Genomic DNA, 17,803 nt, shown 5'->3' on the forward strand with positions numbered 1-17,803 from the left:
ATTCGTATAGAGTCCAGCAGCTTTGCATTGCTGGTTACACCTGCATTTGATCACCATATGTGTGGAATAGCTGACAGTTTACTAGCCACTGTATTAAGGGCTAGCCTGCATCCCAGCACCAGTCACAGTACGGTCCAACTATATTCGGTGAGCATTCACTCTCATACTCTCTGATATTTGTATTATCTGTAATACACTATGAGGCACCCCTTTCTTCTATCCACAGCATTATAATTCATTCCTTACACCAGGGTTACAAGTCGAGCAGCCTTTTCGATAAGTCATCAAGGAACAAAAGTTCACATCACCATTGGGAGATTATTCAGATCCTTTCCACTAGGGGGATGATCGCTCACTTTTGGGACCTTTGAGTCACGTATATACTCTTGGACTCCCACATATTATCAAGTATCATTATAACATTTTTTTCAAGTTTAAATAGAACAACTGTTTTGCATATGTCTGTTTGGTTTGAGACATTGTCACGTTACTGCATTATAAACATAGTATATATTGTTCATTCAGAACCATCTATAGATACTTATATATAATTTTTTCATTGTGCAGAGATCGTAATATTTGTACAGGTGCGCCCCCAATTTTAATCGTTTTTAGGTTTCCATTTGTTTGCGATTTTAAAACGTGCCGATTCGGCTACACAGTTGATTTGAGCGTGCCATTTCTTTCATGTAATTAGCAAGAGTCCATGAGCTAGTGACGTATGGGATATACATTCCCACCAGGAGGGGCAAAGTTTCCCAAACCTTAAAATGCCTATAAATACACCCCTCACCACACCCATAATTCAGTTTTACAAACTTTGCCTCCTTTGGAGGTGGTGAAGTAAGTTTGTGCTAGATTCTACGTTGATATGCTCTCCGCAGCAGGTTGGAGCCCGGTTTTCCTCTCAGCGTGCAGTGAATGTCAGAGGGATGTGAGGGGAGTATTTTCTGTTTGAATTCAATGATCTCCTTCTACGGGGTCTATTTCATAGGTTCTCTGTTATCGGTCGTAGAGATTCATCTCTTACCTCCCTTTTCAGATCGACGATATACTCTTATAAATATACCATTACCTCTGCTGATTTTCGTTTCAGTACTGGTTTGGCTTTCTACAAACATGTAGATGAGTGTCCTGGGGTAAGTAAGTCTTATTTTCTGCGACACTCTAAGCTATGGTTGGGCACTTTTTTAATAAAGTTCTAAATATATGTATTCAAACATTTATTTGCCTTGGCTCAGGATGTTCAACATTCCTTATTTTCAGACAGTCAGTTTCATATTTGGGATAATGCATTTGAATCAAATATTTTTCTTACCTTAAAGATTTGACTTTTTTCCCTGTGGGCTGTTAGGCTCGCGGGGGCTGAAAATGCTTCATTTTATTGCGTCATTCTTGGCGCAGACTTTTTTGGCGCAAAAAATCTTTTCTGTTTCCGGCGTCATACGTGTCGCCGGAAGTTGCGTCATTTTTGACGTTCTTTTGCGCCAAAAAATGTCGGCGTTCCGGACGTGGCGTCATTTTTGCCGCCAAAAGCATTTAGGCGCCAAATAATGTGGGCGTCTTATTTGGCGCTAAAAAAATATGGGCGTCGCTTTTGTCTCCACATTATTTAAGTCTCATTATTTATTGCTTCTGGTTGCTAGAAGCTTGTTCACTGGCATTTTTTCCCATTCCTGAAACTGTCATTTAAGGAATTTGATCATTTTTGCTTTATATGTTGTTTTTTCTCTTACATATTGCAAGATGTCTCACGTTGCATCTGAGTCAGAAGATACTTCAGGAAAATCGCTGTCTGGTGCTGGAACTACCAAAGCTAAGTGTATCTGCTGTAAACTTTTGGTAGCTATTCCTCCAGCTGCTGTTTGTATTAATTGTCATTACAAACTTGTTAATGCAGATAATATTTCCTTTAGTAATGTACCATTACCTGTTGCAGTTCCATCAACATCTAATGTTCAGAATGTTCCTGATAACATAAGAGATTTTGTTTCTGAATCCATCAAGAAGGCTATGTCTGTTATTCCTCCTTCTAGTAAACATAAAAAATCTTTTAAAACTTCTCTTTATACAGATGAATTTTTAAATGAACATCATCATTCTGATTCTAATGACTCTTCTGGTTCAGAGGATTCTGTCTCAGAGATTGATGCTGATAAATCTTCATATTTATTTAAAATGGAATTTATTCGTTCTTTACTTAAAGAAGTACTAATTGCTTTAGAAATTGAGGATTCTGGTCCTCTTGATACTAAATCTAAACGTTTAGATAAGGTCTTTAAATCTCCTGTGGTTATTCCAGAAGTTTTTCCTGTTCCTGGTGCTATTTCTGAAGTAATTTACAGAGAATGGAATAATTTGGGTAATTCATTTACTCCTTCTAAACGTTTTAAGCAATTATATCCTGTGCCGTCTGACAGATTAGAATTTTGGGACAAAATCCCTAAAGTTGATGGGGCTATTTCTACCCTTGCTAAACGTACTACTATTCCTACGTCAGATGGTACTTCGTTTAAGGATCCTTTAGATAGGAAAATTGAATCCTTTCTAAGAAAAGCTTATCTGTGTTCAGGTAATCTTCTTAGACCTGCTATATCATTGGCTGATGTTGCTGCAGCTTCAACTTTTTGGTTGGAAACTTTAGCGCAACAAGTAACAGATCATGATTCTCATAATATTATTATTCTTCTTCAACATGCTAATAATTTTATCTGTGATGCCATTTTTGATATTATCAGAGTTGATGTCAGGTTTATGTCTCTAGCTATTTTAGCTAGAAGAGCTTTATGGCTTAAAACTTGGAATGCTGATATGTCTTCTAAATCAACTCTACTTTCCATTTCTTTCCAGGGTAACAAATTATTTGGTTCTCAGTTGGATTCTATTATCTCAACTGTTACTGGTGGGAAAGGAACTTTTTTACCACAGGATAAAAAATCTAAGGGTAAAAACAGGGCTAATAATCGTTTTCGTTCCTTTCGTTTCAACAAAGAACAAAAGCCTGATCCTTCATCCTCAGGAGCAGTTTCAGTTTGGAAACCATCTCCAGTCTGGAATAAATCCAAGCCTTCTAGAAAAGCAAAGCCAGCTTCTAAGTCCACATGAAGGTGCGGCCCTCATGCCAGCTCAGCTGGTAGGGGGCAGGTTACGTTTTTTCAAAGAAATTTGGATCAATTCTGTTCACAATCTTTGGATTCAGAACATTGTTTCAGAAGGGTACAGAATTGGTTTCAAGATAAGACCTCCTGCAAAGAGATTTTTTCTTTCCCGTGTCCCAGTAAATCCAGTGAAAGCTCAAGCATTTCTGAAATGTGTTTCAGATCTAGAGTTGACTGGAGTAATTATGCCAGTTCCAGTTCTGGAACAGGGGATGGGGTTTTATTCAAATCTCTTCATTGTACCAAAGAAGGAGAATTCCTTCAGACCAGTTCTGGATCTTAAAATATTGAATCGCTATGTAAGGATACCAACGTTCAAAATGGTAACTGTAAGGACTATCTTGCCTTTTGTTCAGCAAGGGCATTATATGTCCACAATAGATTTACAGGATGCATATCTGCATATTCCGATTCATCCAGATCATTATCAGTTCCTGAGATTCTCTTTTCTGGACAAGCATTACCAGTTTGTGGCTCTGCCGTTTGGCCTAGCTACAGCTCCAAGAATTTTTACAAAGGTTCTCGGTGCCCTTCTGTCTGTAATCAGAGAACAGGGTATTGTGGTATTTCCTTATTTGGACGATATCTTGGTACTTGCTCAGTCTTTACATTTAGCAGAATCTCATACGAATTGACTTGTGTTGTTTCTTCAAGATCATGGTTGGAGGATCAATTCACTAAAAAGTTCATTGATTCCTCAGACAAGGGTAACCTTTCTGGGTTTCCAGATAGATTCAGTGTCCATGACTCTGTCTTTGACAGACAAGAGACGTCTAAAATTGATTTCAGCTTGTCGAAACCTTCAGTCACAATCATTCGCTTCGGTAGCCTTATGCATGGAAATTCTAGGTCTTATGACTGCTGCATCGGACGCGATCCCCTTTGCTCGTTTTCACATGCGACCTCTTCAGCTCTGTATGCTGAATCAATGGTGCAGGGATTACACAAAGATATCTCAATTAATATCTTTAAAACCGATTGTTCGACACTCTCTAACGTGGTGGACAGATCACCATCGTTTAATTCAGGGGGCTTCTTTTGTGCTTCCGACCTGGACTGTAATTTCAACAGATGCAAGTCTCACAGGTTGGGGAGCTGTGTGGGGATCTCTGACGGCACAAGGAGTTTGGGAATCTCAGGAGGTGAGATTACCGATCAATATTTTGGAACTCCGTGCAATTTTCAGAGCTCTTCAGTTTTGGCCTCTTCTGAAGAGAGAATCGTTCATTTGTTTTCAGACAGACAATGTCACAACTGTGGCATACATCAATCATCAAGGAGGGACTCACAGTCCTCTGGCTATGAAAGAAGTATCTCGAATTCTGGTTTGGGCGGAATCCAGCTCCTGTCTAATCTCTGCGGTTCATATCCCAGGTGTAGACAATTGGGAAGCGGATTATCTCAGTCGCCAAACGTTGCATCCGGGCGAATGGTCTCTTCACCCAGAGGTATTTCTTCAGATTGTTCAAATGTGGGAGCTTCCAGAAATAGATCTGATGGCGTCTCATCTAAACAAGAAACTTCCCAGGTATCTGTCCAGATCCCGGGATCCTCAGGCGGAAGCAGTGGATGCATTATCACTTCCTTGGAAGTATCATCCTGCCTATATCTTTCCGCCTCTAGTTCTTCTTCCAAGAGTAATCTCCAAGATTCTGAAGGAATGCTCGTTTGTTCTGCTGGTAGCTCCGGCATGGCCTCACAGGTTTTGGTATGCGGATCTTGTCCGGATGGCCTCTTGCCATCCGTGGACTCTTCCGCTAAGACCAGACCTTCTGTCGCAAGGTCCTTTTTTCCATCAGGATCTCAAATCCTTAAATTTAAAGGTATGGAGATTGAACGCTTGATTCTTGGTCAAAGAGGTTTCTCTGACTCTGTGATTAATACTATGTTACAGGCTCGTAAATCTGTATCCAGAGAGATATATTATAGAGTCTGGAAGACTTATATTTCTTGGTGTCTTTCTCATCATTTTTCTTGGCATTCTTTTAGAATTCCGAGAATTTTACAGTTTCTTCAGGATGGTTTAGATAAAGGTTTATCCGCAAGTTCTTTGAAAGGACAAATCTCTGCTCTTTCTGTTCTTTTTCACAGAAAGATTGCTAATCTTCCTGATATTCATTGTTTTGTACAAGCTTTGGTTCGTATAAAACCTGTCATTAAGTCAATTTCTCCTCCTTGGAGTTTGAATTTGGTTCTGGGGGCTCTTCAAGCTCCTCCGTTTGAACCTATGCATTCATTGGACATTAAATTACTTTCTTGGAAAGTTTTGTTCCTTTTGGCGATCTCTTCTGCCAGAAGAGTCTCTGAATTATCTGCTCTTTCTTGTGAGTCTCCTTTTCTGATTTTTCATCAGGATAAGGCGGTGTTGCGAACTTCTTTTGAATTTTTATTTAAGGTTGTGAATTCCAACAACATTAGTAGAGAAATTGTGGTTCCTTCATTATGTCCTAATCCTAAGAATTCTAAGGAGAAATCGTTGCATTCTTTGGATGTTGTTAGAGCTTTGAAATATTATGTTGAAGCTACTAAGTCTTTCCGAAAGACTTCTAGTCTATTTGTTATCTTTTCCGGTTCTAGAAAAGGCCAGAAAGCTTCTGCCATTTCTTTGGCATCTTGGTTGAAATCTTTAATTCATCATGCCTATGTCGAGTCGGGTAAAACTCCGCCTCAAAGGATTACAGCTCATTCTACTAGGTCAGTTTCTACTTCCTGGGCGTTTAGGAATGAAGCTTCGGTTGATCAGATTTGCAAAGCAGCAACTTGGTCCTCTTTGCATACTTTTACTAAATTCTACCATTTTGATGTATTTTCTTCTTCTGAAGCAGTTTTTGGTAGAAAAGTACTTCAGGCAGCGGTTTCAGTTTGAATCTTCTGTTTATGTTTTTCATTAAACTTTATTTTGGGTGTGGATTATTTTCAGCAGGAATTGGCTGTCTTTATTTTATCCCTCCCTCTCTAGTGACTCTTGCGTGGAAAGATCCACATCTTGGGTAGTCATTATCCCATACGTCACTAGCTCATGGACTCTTGCTAATTACATGAAAGAAAACATAATTTATGTAAGAACTTACCTGATAAATTCATTTCTTTCATATTAGCAAGAGTCCATGAGGCCCGCCCTTTTTTGTGGTGGTTATGATTTTTTTGTATAAAGCACAATTATTCCAATTCCTTATTTTATATGCTTTCGCACTTTTTTCTTATCACCCCACTTCTTGGCTATTCGTTAAACTGAATTGTGTGTGTGGTGAGGGGTGTATTTATAGGCATTTTAAGGTTTGGGAAACTTTGCCCCTCCTGGTGGGAATGTATATCCCATACGTCACTAGCTCATGGACTCTTGCTAATATGAAAGAAATGAATTTATCAGGTAAGTTCTTACATAAATTATGTTTTTTTGTTGTCGGGCCTTGCTCGGAGCATAATTTGACTGCAAGGGGCAGGCCAGAGGTTCGCACCTCTCGCTATTTGGCACCATTCCCTCCTTAATGTGAAACGCTAGGTTTTACTATTGAAACAAATAAAGGGCACTTTCATTCATGAAGTATAAGATACTTCATGTAGAAAGCTCCTTTATTTGATTCAATCGATCGCCATTTTTTGCTGCTACAGCAGCCCACGTCTAGCCAATAGCCGTGCAGTAAATCCGGCTTGGCGCCCATGGGAGCCGGATTTACCGCACTGCTATTGGCCAAGAGGTGAAAACGTCACCTCTTAGCCAAAATTTTTTTTAGCCATGCTCTGCTGTAGGAGCCATGCAGTCATCCCGATTGGAGCCGCAGAGTGCAGTTGCCAACTGTGCTAGGAGGGGGCGAAACTATGTTCTACATGCCTTGATAAAGTTACGACATCTGGAAAGAATAGAATGTCTAGTACTACTGAGCCGTCCACCTCTGAGGGTTCTCTGTCCAGTGAGGTGCATTCCCTACATTCATCTCCGATTACACATGCATCGCCCCAGGGCACGACTTTCTCCTATGGGAGAGATCTGCTGGCTGCCAGATTTTGCGGATCAACTGCAAACGGCGGTGTCTAAGGTGATTAGTGCCTTACCACGTTCTGCTAAGCACAAGCGTAAGGTAAAATATGGCGATCCGACCCAGGGGTCATCTACTCCAATGGATATTTTGCTGACGACTCCAACTCTTCAGAGGACGTTCCTTCTGGGTCGGAGTCTGTCATCTAAAGCTCCTACTGCAGAGCTTGATAAAGTATATGAGGACAGGGTGGTGCCTCAGACCTTACGGGCTCCTGTTAAGATGGCTAACATTACTAAGAATGAATGGGAGAGATTTGGTCCCGGACTCTCAGCTCAAGCAATGGGGGACTGTCCCTAAGGTGGATGGTGCTATCTCTACGCTCGTGAAGCAGACGACATTCCTCTTGAGGATAGTTCGTCATTTAAAGAGCCCATGGATAAAAAGAGAACATGTTAAGAAAAATGTTTCAACATACAGGGTTTGTTTTTCAGCCGGCAGTGGCGGTAGCTGCAGTTGCCGGAGCTGCGACATATTGGTGCGAAGCTCTGTCTGACATGGTCGAGAGGGAGACTCCCCTCGACGAGATACAAGAGAGAATTAAGGCCTTGAGGGTCGCTAATTCTTTTATTTGTGATGCCAATATGCAAATTATTTGCATAAACGCTAAGGTGTCAGGTCTTTCCGTATTAGCCCGCAGGGCTTTGTGGCTAAAGTTGTGGTCTGCGGACATGACCTCTAAGTCTAGATTGCTATCCCTTCCATTTCAGGGAAAGATCCTCTTCGGTCCAGGATTGGACTCGATCATATCCACAATTACAGTAGGAAAGGGCACTTTGCTACCGCAGGATAAGGGATCTACTTTTCGTACCTTTTGTGCGGACAAGGCCCAACGCCAACAGCCTGCCGTGAAAGCGGATCAGTCTAAGGGCACTTGGAAACCAGTTCAGTCTTGGAATAAGTCCAAGCAGAACAAGAAGCCCTCCGAAACAAAGTCGGCATGAAGGAGCGGCCCCCAACCGGTCTCCGGACCAAGTAGGGGGCAGATTATCTCTCTTCTCAGAAGCCTGATTGCAGGACGTTCAGGACCCTTGGGTTCTGGAGGTTATGGCCCAGGGATACAGGATAGGGTTCAGATCTCATCCGCCCAGGGGCAGATTCCTCCTGTCAAACCTGTCTTCCAGACCAGAAAAGAGAGATTCCTTTCTAGAATGTGTGAGGAATCTCTCTTCCCTCTGAGTAATTGTACCAGTACCCCTAGCAAGGGGTCTAGGGTACTATTCAAACATTTTCGTGGTCCCAAAGAAGGACACTTTCCGCCTGATTCTAGATCTAAAATGTTTAAACAAATTTCTTGCTGGAAATGATCAGATCTATTCTGCCCCTAGTTCAAGAGGGACAGTTCATGACGACAATAGACTTGAAGGATGCTTACCTTTATGTGCCAATCCACAGGGACCACTTCAAGTTCCTGAGATTTGCGTTCCTGGACCAACATTTCCAGCTTGTGGCCCTTCCATTTGGTCTGGTGACTGCCCCAATAGTCTTCGCAAAGGTTCTGGGGGCGCTACTTGCATTGGCCAGATCCAGAGGCATTGCTGTGGCGCCCTATCTGGACGACATCCTAGTCCAGGCGCTGTTGTTCAGTTTTGCAGAGGATCACTCGAGGGCCTTTCTTCTTTTGCTCCAATCCCACGGTTGGAAGATAAACTCAGGAAAGAGAGCCCTGATTCCCAGCAACAGGGTGGAGTTCCTGGGAACTATAATATATTCCATATCTATGAGGATATTTCTCACAGATCAGCGACACGGGAAGATTGCGTCCACGTGTCTTGCCCTTCAGTCCTCCTCTAGTCCCTTGGTGGCTCAGATTATGGAGGTGATCGGGATCATGGTGTCCAGCATCAATGTCATTCCATACGCCAAGTTCCACCTCAGACCTCTTCAGTTATGCATGTTGAGACAGTGGAACGGCGATCATACAGACCTATCCCAACAGATTTCTTTGGACTATCGGACGAGAGAATCCCTCTCTTGGTGGATCCGTCTGGAACAACTGTCCCAAGGGACGTCCTTCCTGAGACCATCCTGGGAGATTGTGACCACAGACGTGAGTCTGGCAGGATGGGGAGCTGTTTGAGGTTTCAGGATGGCACAGGCAAAATGGTCTTGAGAGGAGTCTCTCCTCCCGATCAATATTCTGGAACTTTGAGTGATCTACAATGCTCTGAAGGCGTGGCCTCTACTGGGGTCGTTCAGATTCCAGACAGACAACATTACCTCGGTGGCTTACATCAACCACCAGGGGGGACGAGAAGCTCTCTGGCAGTGAGGGAGGTTTCTCGAATATTGGAATGGGCAGAGTCCCACAACTGCTCACTCTCAGCAATCCACATTCCTGGTGTGGACAACTGGGAAGCGGATTTCCTCAGCAGGCAATCCTTCCATCCAGGGAATGGTCTCTCCATCCCAAGGTGTTTGTGGAGATTTGTCACAGATTGGGGACGCCGGAGATAGACCTCATGGCGTCCAGACACAATTGCAAGCTACCCAGATACGGGTTGTGGTCCAGGGATCCCCAGTCAGAGCTGAAGATGCTTTAGCTGTGCCTTGTGGGTTCAACCCAGTTTACATTTTTCCACCGTTGCCACTTCTACCTCGTGTAGTGGCTCGCATCAAGCAGGAGCAAGCTTCGGCTATTCTGATTGCTCAGTCATGGCCGCGGAGGACGTGGTTTGCAGATCTGGTGGGGATGTCATCTTCTCCTCCATGGAGGTTACCCTGTTGCAGGGATCTGTTGGTACAGGGTCCCTTTCAACATCAAAATCTAGATTCTCTGAGGCTGACTGCGTAGGGATTGAACGCGTAGTCTTGGCCAAGAGAGGTTTTTCTGAGAGAGTGATTGATAATCTTGTTCAGACTCGGAAGCCGGTCAGTTGTCGCATCTATCATAAGGTGTGGAGGACTTACTTGTCCTGGTGTGAGAAGCATGGATATCCTTGGCACAAGGTTAAGGTATCCAGGATTCTGTCCTTTCTGCGGGATGGTTTGGAAAAAAGACTGGCCGCCAGTTCCTTGAAGGGACAGATTTCTGCATTATTTGTTTTGTTGCACAAGAGGCTCGCTGAGCTTCCTGATAGTCAGTCCTTTGTTCAGGCCTGTTTTTAGACAGTCAGCTCCTCCCTGGAGCTTGAACTTGGTTCTGAGGGTATTGCAGAGGGTTTGAAACTATGCACTCTGTTGATATTAAGATTCTTTCCTGGAAGGTTCTCTTTCTGTTGGCTATTACATCGGATCGCAGAGTCTCTGAGTTGGCGGCCTTGCAATTTGAGCCTCCTTATTTGAGCTTTCACGCAGATAAGGCTGTTCTGCGCACTGGTTTGGGATTTCTTCCCAAAGTTGTGTCTAACCGTAACATCAATCAGGAAATAGTAGTTCCTTCCTTGTGTCCTAACCCCTCTTCTCCTAAGGAGAGGTTACTTCATAATGTGGACATTGTTCGAGCCTTGAAGTTTTATCTTCAGGCTACAAAGGATTTCAGACAATCAACGTCTCTTTTTGTGGTGTATGCAGGGAAGCGCAAGGGGCAGAAAGCCTCTTCAACTTCTTTGTCCTTTTGGCTGAGAAGCATGATTCACTTAGCCTATGAGCAAGCGAGACATTAGCCTCCTCAGAGGATCACGGCTCATTCAACTAGAGCTGTGGCTTCTTCTTTGGCCTTCAAGAATGAGGCCTCTATGGAGCAGATTTGTAAGGCGACTACTTGGTCCTCCTTACATACCTTTACAAAGTTTTACAAATTTGACGTTTTTGCTTCGGCGGAAGAAGTTTTTGGGAGAAAGGTTTTACAGGCTGTGGTGCCCTCAGATTAGGGTCCACTTTTTTTTTTTTGCCCTCCCGTTTTTAATTCAGTGTATTCTAGAGCTTGGGTATTTGTTCCCACAAGTAATGAATGAAGCCATGGACTCTCCTCCCCTTTAGATGGAAAACAAATTATGCTTACCTGATAATTTTATTTCCATCCAGAGGAGGAGAGTCCACGGCTCCCGCCCGTTGCTCCGGTGGGCGGACCTAAATTTAGTTTTTGTTCTTCTGGCACCATTTATACCCTGATATTTCTCCTACTGTTCCTTGTTCCCTCGGCCTTTGCATGGGGTGTCTTTGCCTCCTCCTGGTGGCCAGGTTTTTCATGCGGTGGTGCCTTCTGTTTAGGTCTTCCTGTCTTGTCCCTCCTTATTCATCTGTGTCCTCTAGCTTGGGTATTGGTTCCCAACAGTAATTGATGAAGCTGTGGACTCGCCATATTTTAGGAAAGAAAACAACATTTTTGCTTACCTGATAACTTTCTTTCTTTCCGGATATGGTGAGTCCACGGCCCCGCCCTTTATTTTAAGATAGTTGTTTTTTTACTAAACCTCAGGCACCTCTACACCTTGTGTTTCTCCTTTTTCTCCATTTCCTTTCAGTCAAATGACTGGGGGTTGTGGGAAGGGAAGTGATACTTAACAGTTTGGCTGTGGTGCTCTTTGCCTCCTCCTGCTGGTCAGGAGTGGTATTCCCAACAGTAATTGATGAAACGGTGGACTCACCATATCCGGAAATAAATAAATTTATCAGGTAAGCATAAATTGTGTTTTTTATATGCACCATATGTGGTTCAAGAAAGGACAATGTATGTAGTAGTTGAATATTAGTTACAGGAACAGGAACAACAACAGTATTTCTCACAGGTAATAACTGCTTTACTCACTTTCTTTTCTAATCCATTTCAGAAAACCTGAAAGACAACAGTGATGCAGCTGGTTCTCCAGGACCAGTCACTCACCACAGTTCACTGTCTACTGCCTCCCCAAATGGCCTGCGCTCACCGGCTGAACATATGGCCACCTCCGTGCTCACACAGATGGCCAGCCAAAGGACAGATGGCCACAGTCAACTTCTACAGTCACATGTTATCATGTCTCCACAGTCTCAGGCAGCCAGCAGATGATGTAATCCAATCATGTGACTTAGAGATAACCAAAGGGTTGCTTCAGACCCAGAGACTGAGCAAAATAACTAAGCCCCAGTACAGTATGGGCGGATATGGATTATAAATATATATACTTATATATATTTGTTTTTAAAGTTTGGAAAAGGGTGGTTAGGGAGCTTTTTAGTACTCAGACACACATACCAAGTGATTTAAAGCACTAATTCACAGATTCCAACAGATCAAAGCACTAAAACATACACACCCGGACACACACAAAACAGTAAGGGCTTATAGCACTAACTTACATTTTCAAAAAATACACACCTTGTTGCCTATACAGGTTACAATACTGAGATCTATCTTAAAGGTGAGCTTTTTTATTTCATTTAGTTAAATCTTTTCAGTACCATCAAGGTGAGATTTACCATGTAATACACTTACCCTCACTATCAATTTCAATATTACTCCCCACCCATATTACTAAAAAAGAAAATATTGCAATATTTTTCTCTGTATTTTGTCCCCTTTGGAAAAGGCAGTGCCATCCATTAATGAACTGTCCATGGCATTTCAGCGTCTTCAGGAATTCAGTGGACATGCATTGGGATTAACATTGTGTAAATGTTCAATTGCCACCCAGGTTTTAGCCTGTTTAGCATTTATCAGGGAAAGAGCTTACATAAAATGAGTGGTAACCTCATAAAACCAGCCTGGTGCTGGAGGGACCCATGACACATAGTCCATTAATATGTAGCAGGCTCCTCCACCAGAGAAGAAAGGAAATTAAAGAATGACTGCTGAATGACAAGCTACAACAGATTTGTCAACAGACAATACTTTGCAGATTTAATAGGCATTCAAGTGAAGTCTGTCTCTTAACAGCAGAGCAGAGCTCTTGCTATTTCAGTCTTCCACTAGTCCTTTGAGATGCCACTCAACTGTTTGCTGCTTTATTATCAAGATTTTATCCTTATGCAGCCTACTTTCAAACACTAAATATTACCAGCATTGTAAACAACTTGGAGTACTAGCTAAATATGTCTTCCAGCAACCTCATTTCTAAATGAATCACTCTTGTTCCAAATTGTAACTAACTTACTCCCTAGAGACTCAGTCTACCTGAGATATGGAAATAGCTTTTGTGAGCACTTTGTTTGGAAGTCTGAAAGACTGATGTTCAAGATGACCCATGTGGAGGATTGAAGTTAATTATATAGTGACTCCTCTCTCCACTTTCTTTATCCATCGTACAGAGGAGAAACAAATGGAGATTTTCTATCCTTGCATTGAGTATTGTTGTCCATTGCTAATGGTGGAAGAGTTTTATTGGTGCACAATGAAGGACTAAGCTTACGTGCCTTCAACAGATGGACAGGAGAATCAAGCAGATAAAACCTAAACCCCTTTGCATCCTTTCCTCTATCTGGTGCTTTGGTTTCTTCCTCTTTTTCTTTGTTTCAGGTATTTTGCTATGCAGTAAGAGAGAGATTTTTTAAATCTCTCCTTCCATTCTTACCACATCATAGGATGAGATGGCTGATTTATTGCCAGGACCTTTTTCAACCCCTAACAGCGGTAGAAAGCTTGTTTTATAGGACACAATAGGATTCATTTGATGAAAGAGTTTGCAAGGCTATAGTAAATATTCATTATCACCTTCCATTGTTAAGATGATTGCATTATAGTTATATATAGTAGGAAGGTGCATCATGCTTTGGGAGGACAGTGCAGCGAGTGGAAGAGCTCTTATTGTTTTGTCAAAAGTAGTGAATGGAGAAGAGGTTTCTTTTAAGTTTTAATTTACTATTTTAACCACTTTGGTTATTGAAGAAGATAATACATGTTCTATATTGGAGCACACCATGCTTTTAATTTTGTACCTTTTACAAAATGTGTCTTTTAACATAAATGTGTAAATGAATGATAGCATATAGGTACGAACATTTTCACTGGTACAGCCATGCAGTGAACTTGTGTAGCAAATGTTTAAGGAGCTGAAAAGTGTTTTTCCATATAATATGTGGATTAACTGGTTTAAGGAAAAAATCAGCCATATTGTCCATAGCTTTCAAAAGACAAAACAATTAGTATCACCTTTCACACTTAAGTTTGTTTATTACCATTCACCACCAGATAAACTGCAGTTTATTGCTGTTGAATGAGTAATGACATTAATTACTTTTTTTGTCTATCTACATGGGTAGGTTTGGATAAAAAAAGGGTATTTTACTCGGAAACAAAATATTTTGGCTTACAGTCTAGTCTTAGCCACATACTACTGTGTCAAACTTCTGCTCCAGGACCTCATATTTTGTATGTAGACTATTAGTTCTTCTACTCAGGGCATGTACTAACTGAAAAGCCTTTAGTACAACTAACTTTATGTATGTTGCAATTAGTACGTAAATTAAACTAGACGTTAAAATAATGTGTAAGTAAATAATTCTATACACCAAACAAAAAGTGTAAAGCCAGCATTGTACTGCCTGATTGGTCTATACAATTACATCCAAATTTGTTTTCATACATTTAGGCACTCAGTGAGGTTTATTGTCTGTTAATCACATACCGTTTTGGAATTGCACTTGTTTCATCAGAATTTTGCATTACTTGTTATAGTTAAAAAAAAAAAAAAAAAAAATGTTTTCTTGCTTCTCCTACTTAATTCCCATAGCATATATTTACCAGTGCACTAATAATTTGTTTACAGCTATGGTTGATAACTGAAGCAGAATAATGAAGACAAAATATATACTGTCAATGTTTTAAATGCAAATTGTAAAGGACTGACAACATTTAATATAATTAAATCATCTACTAATAAATTAGAATCTTAGAATATAATATTATATATTCTTGATACATTTATGTATTGGCAAATCTAAATTAATAGTAAGTTTGATTTTGGTATTATTTAAACTCACACAAGCTAGGCTGTATGAACATAGTTGAGTGGTTTAGATTTTTCAACCTTTTTTTTTAAGATTTACAAAATCCTTGATCAACTTTATATTATCATGATATTTTTTAACATTTAGTTTGTGTAATGCAGTCTGATTAACATATATATATATATATATATATATATATATATATATATATATATATATATATATATTTATTTATTTATACATTAATTGTATGTTATTATTAACTAAATAGTCTGTATAGGAATTATTTGGTCACTGTGAGGGAATGTTTGCTGAAACATACACCATCACCAAAACATTGTGGAGAGTTCTGTATGACTGAGGGAGTTGTGTTGGGATAATTTATTATACATGCATGTTTTAAATGAGAAGTGAGTTACTAGAAACGTTGGATATTGAAATAAAAAATATATATACAGAAACAGTGCATAATGCTCAAGCTGTATAAAGATGCAAGCTATGCACATTTATAGCCTAACGATAACAAAAGTCTACATATCACTTTTGTACTTATGTATATCTTTGCTATGTTGGTTTTCTAAAAATTGAGGAAAATTACCGATCATTGATTAGGTTTTAGGTCTATAATTAAGTAGGGTTTGTGTGTGTTTGTTTTTTTTAAACAATGAAAGCTGCACCATATTTACACTTATACCAACACTGATTGGTATTTTCCATGGACTGTTCGTAGAGCATAACTAGCACTCAACGCCCTATGCTTTTAGTGCCAGTGAATACTAAAAAGAAGCCTATTAAATGGACTGTGCATTACAAATAAATAATGATAATACCCCAACATGCTATTAACTTTATGTGCCTTTAAATTGTGGCAACTTGAAACGTTATCATTATTATAAATACTTATAGCCTACCTAATGTTCATAATCTCTTTTCATTCATTATATATTGTATATGACTAGAGCTCTAAAACTCAATTTGGTTTTACGGATTTGCTAAGCACAGGTATGGTAAAAGGTGTGCCTCATTCTGGAAAATAGATCAGGAAATTGCAACAGTACACTAATAGTACTCCTCTTAGATAATGTAAGAATGGAAAATATATATAAATGTACTGTAATGTCGTCCTTGCGCTATATACCAAAAACATTTCATAAATACCCATAGTAGCACTATTTTTATATATACTATTTTTAAACCCGTCTATAACATTGTGCCCAAAGACTAACAATTCATATTTTTTCTATTTCCTTTTTTAAATGTTTTTATTATTCCAATAGAATAGCATTCTGTGCCATTTTGTTGATTAAAACGTGAAGTGCCTTATGACACTTTGTTATTCTGATGCTCGGTTTAACCAGATTTGGCCTTTTTATTTTGGTTTTCGCACGAGTCATTACTATTCCTTTGATCAGTGTACTTTGCTTCCCCATCCTGGCTTACTGTTAATGTGCTTTATTAACCATTAAGATCTGCTAAACCCAGGGACACTTATTTTTTTTTCTGTCTTCCATTTAAGGGTAAATGAAAGTCAAAAATAAACAAAAAAGAGCACGTCATTTTCAAAAAACTTCTCAATTTACGTCTACTATTAAATGTACTCCTCTTTGTATTGTTTGTTGAAGAGCATACCTAGGTAGGCTCAAAAGTGTGCAAGTGTCCTGAGCACTGCATGACCGTGTTTGTTATAATGATTTTAACAGTGTTCTACCTTGGTGATCACCAGTGTTTGCAACAATGTATAACATTGCTACAAGTATTTTGACTTTCATGCTCCTTTATGTGTATCAGTTAATTGGGTAAGCTCACCTGCATATTTGTTGAACACTATATGTAATGTATATTTTAGCACTCCCTTAGATGCTTGTTTACCTCTAGCGTCTGGCAGCCCCCTGTTTAACCTCTTTTTTGTTATCCACAGCAAAACAGCTGGGCAGTATCGCTAATTAAATGCCACCCCGTCTGACCAATAAGCCCAAAATCTTTCTTAACTGAGCATGCAATTTTAAACAACTTTAGAATTTACTTCTATTATCACATTTTCTTCGTTCTCTTGGAATCTTTTGTCGGAAAGCAGGAATGTAAGCTCAGGAGCGTGCATATGTCTGGAGCACTATATGGCAGCAGTTTTGCAAGAATATTATCTATTTGCAAGAGCACTAGATGGCAGCACTATTTTCTGCCATGTAGTCACCAGACTCCTACTTATGTATCTCTTCACCAAAGAATACCACGAGAACTTAGCAAATATTTAAATATTTGATTATAAATAGTACATTTATAAAAACGTTTTTTTAATTTTGAGGTTTTCATATCCCTTTAAATAAGATAAAACCTTCAATGTCATTAGATGTTTATCCTTACGCGTTTCATGCTAGAATTAAAGCTTAGTCAAAGTTATTTTAACACTATTTCATAATCTTTATACTATTAACAGCACAGGTGGGATTTGCAATATTAAAGAATACATCTAGGAGCATATATACAGCCTTGTCACACAAACAAAATAACTATACAATCAGATGTACAGGAAAGCTGATCTAAGCATCATGTACAAAACAAAACTACACACTACTATCTGCTTTACCATTTTACTTCTGCTTCTAGTATTTATCTGTATTGAAGCTTATCATAAACTCTCAGGGAGCTAGGGGGTATTAGATATTTTTTAGGTGAAAATAAAATGTAACTAGTTTATAGGGAGAAAAAGTTTTGACCCCGTATTGCTTGAATATTCTAAAAAAAAAATAATTCTATGAAAGTTTGGCTAATTCATCTGCCATCCTGTAGCACTGCAGTATTCTG

General features: G+C 39.9%; 1 protein-coding gene across 1 annotated transcript in view; it reads left to right on the forward strand.

Annotated features, from left to right (window-relative positions):
- Positions 1–14,954, forward strand: part of LOC128654399 (cyclic AMP-dependent transcription factor ATF-7) — a 193,278-nt gene extending 178,324 nt beyond the window's left edge. The window contains exon 9 of the mRNA XM_053708293.1: positions 11,908–14,954. Within this exon, the coding sequence (XP_053564268.1) occupies positions 11,908–12,125 (218 nt within the window). The 3' untranslated portion in view covers positions 12,126–14,954. The remainder of the gene's footprint in view (positions 1–11,907) is intronic.
- Positions 14,955–17,803: the final 2,849 nt, after the last annotated feature.

Source organism: Bombina bombina, chromosome 3, assembly GCF_027579735.1.
Source record: "Bombina bombina isolate aBomBom1 chromosome 3, aBomBom1.pri, whole genome shotgun sequence".
NCBI lineage: Eukaryota > Metazoa > Chordata > Amphibia > Anura > Bombinatoridae > Bombina > Bombina bombina.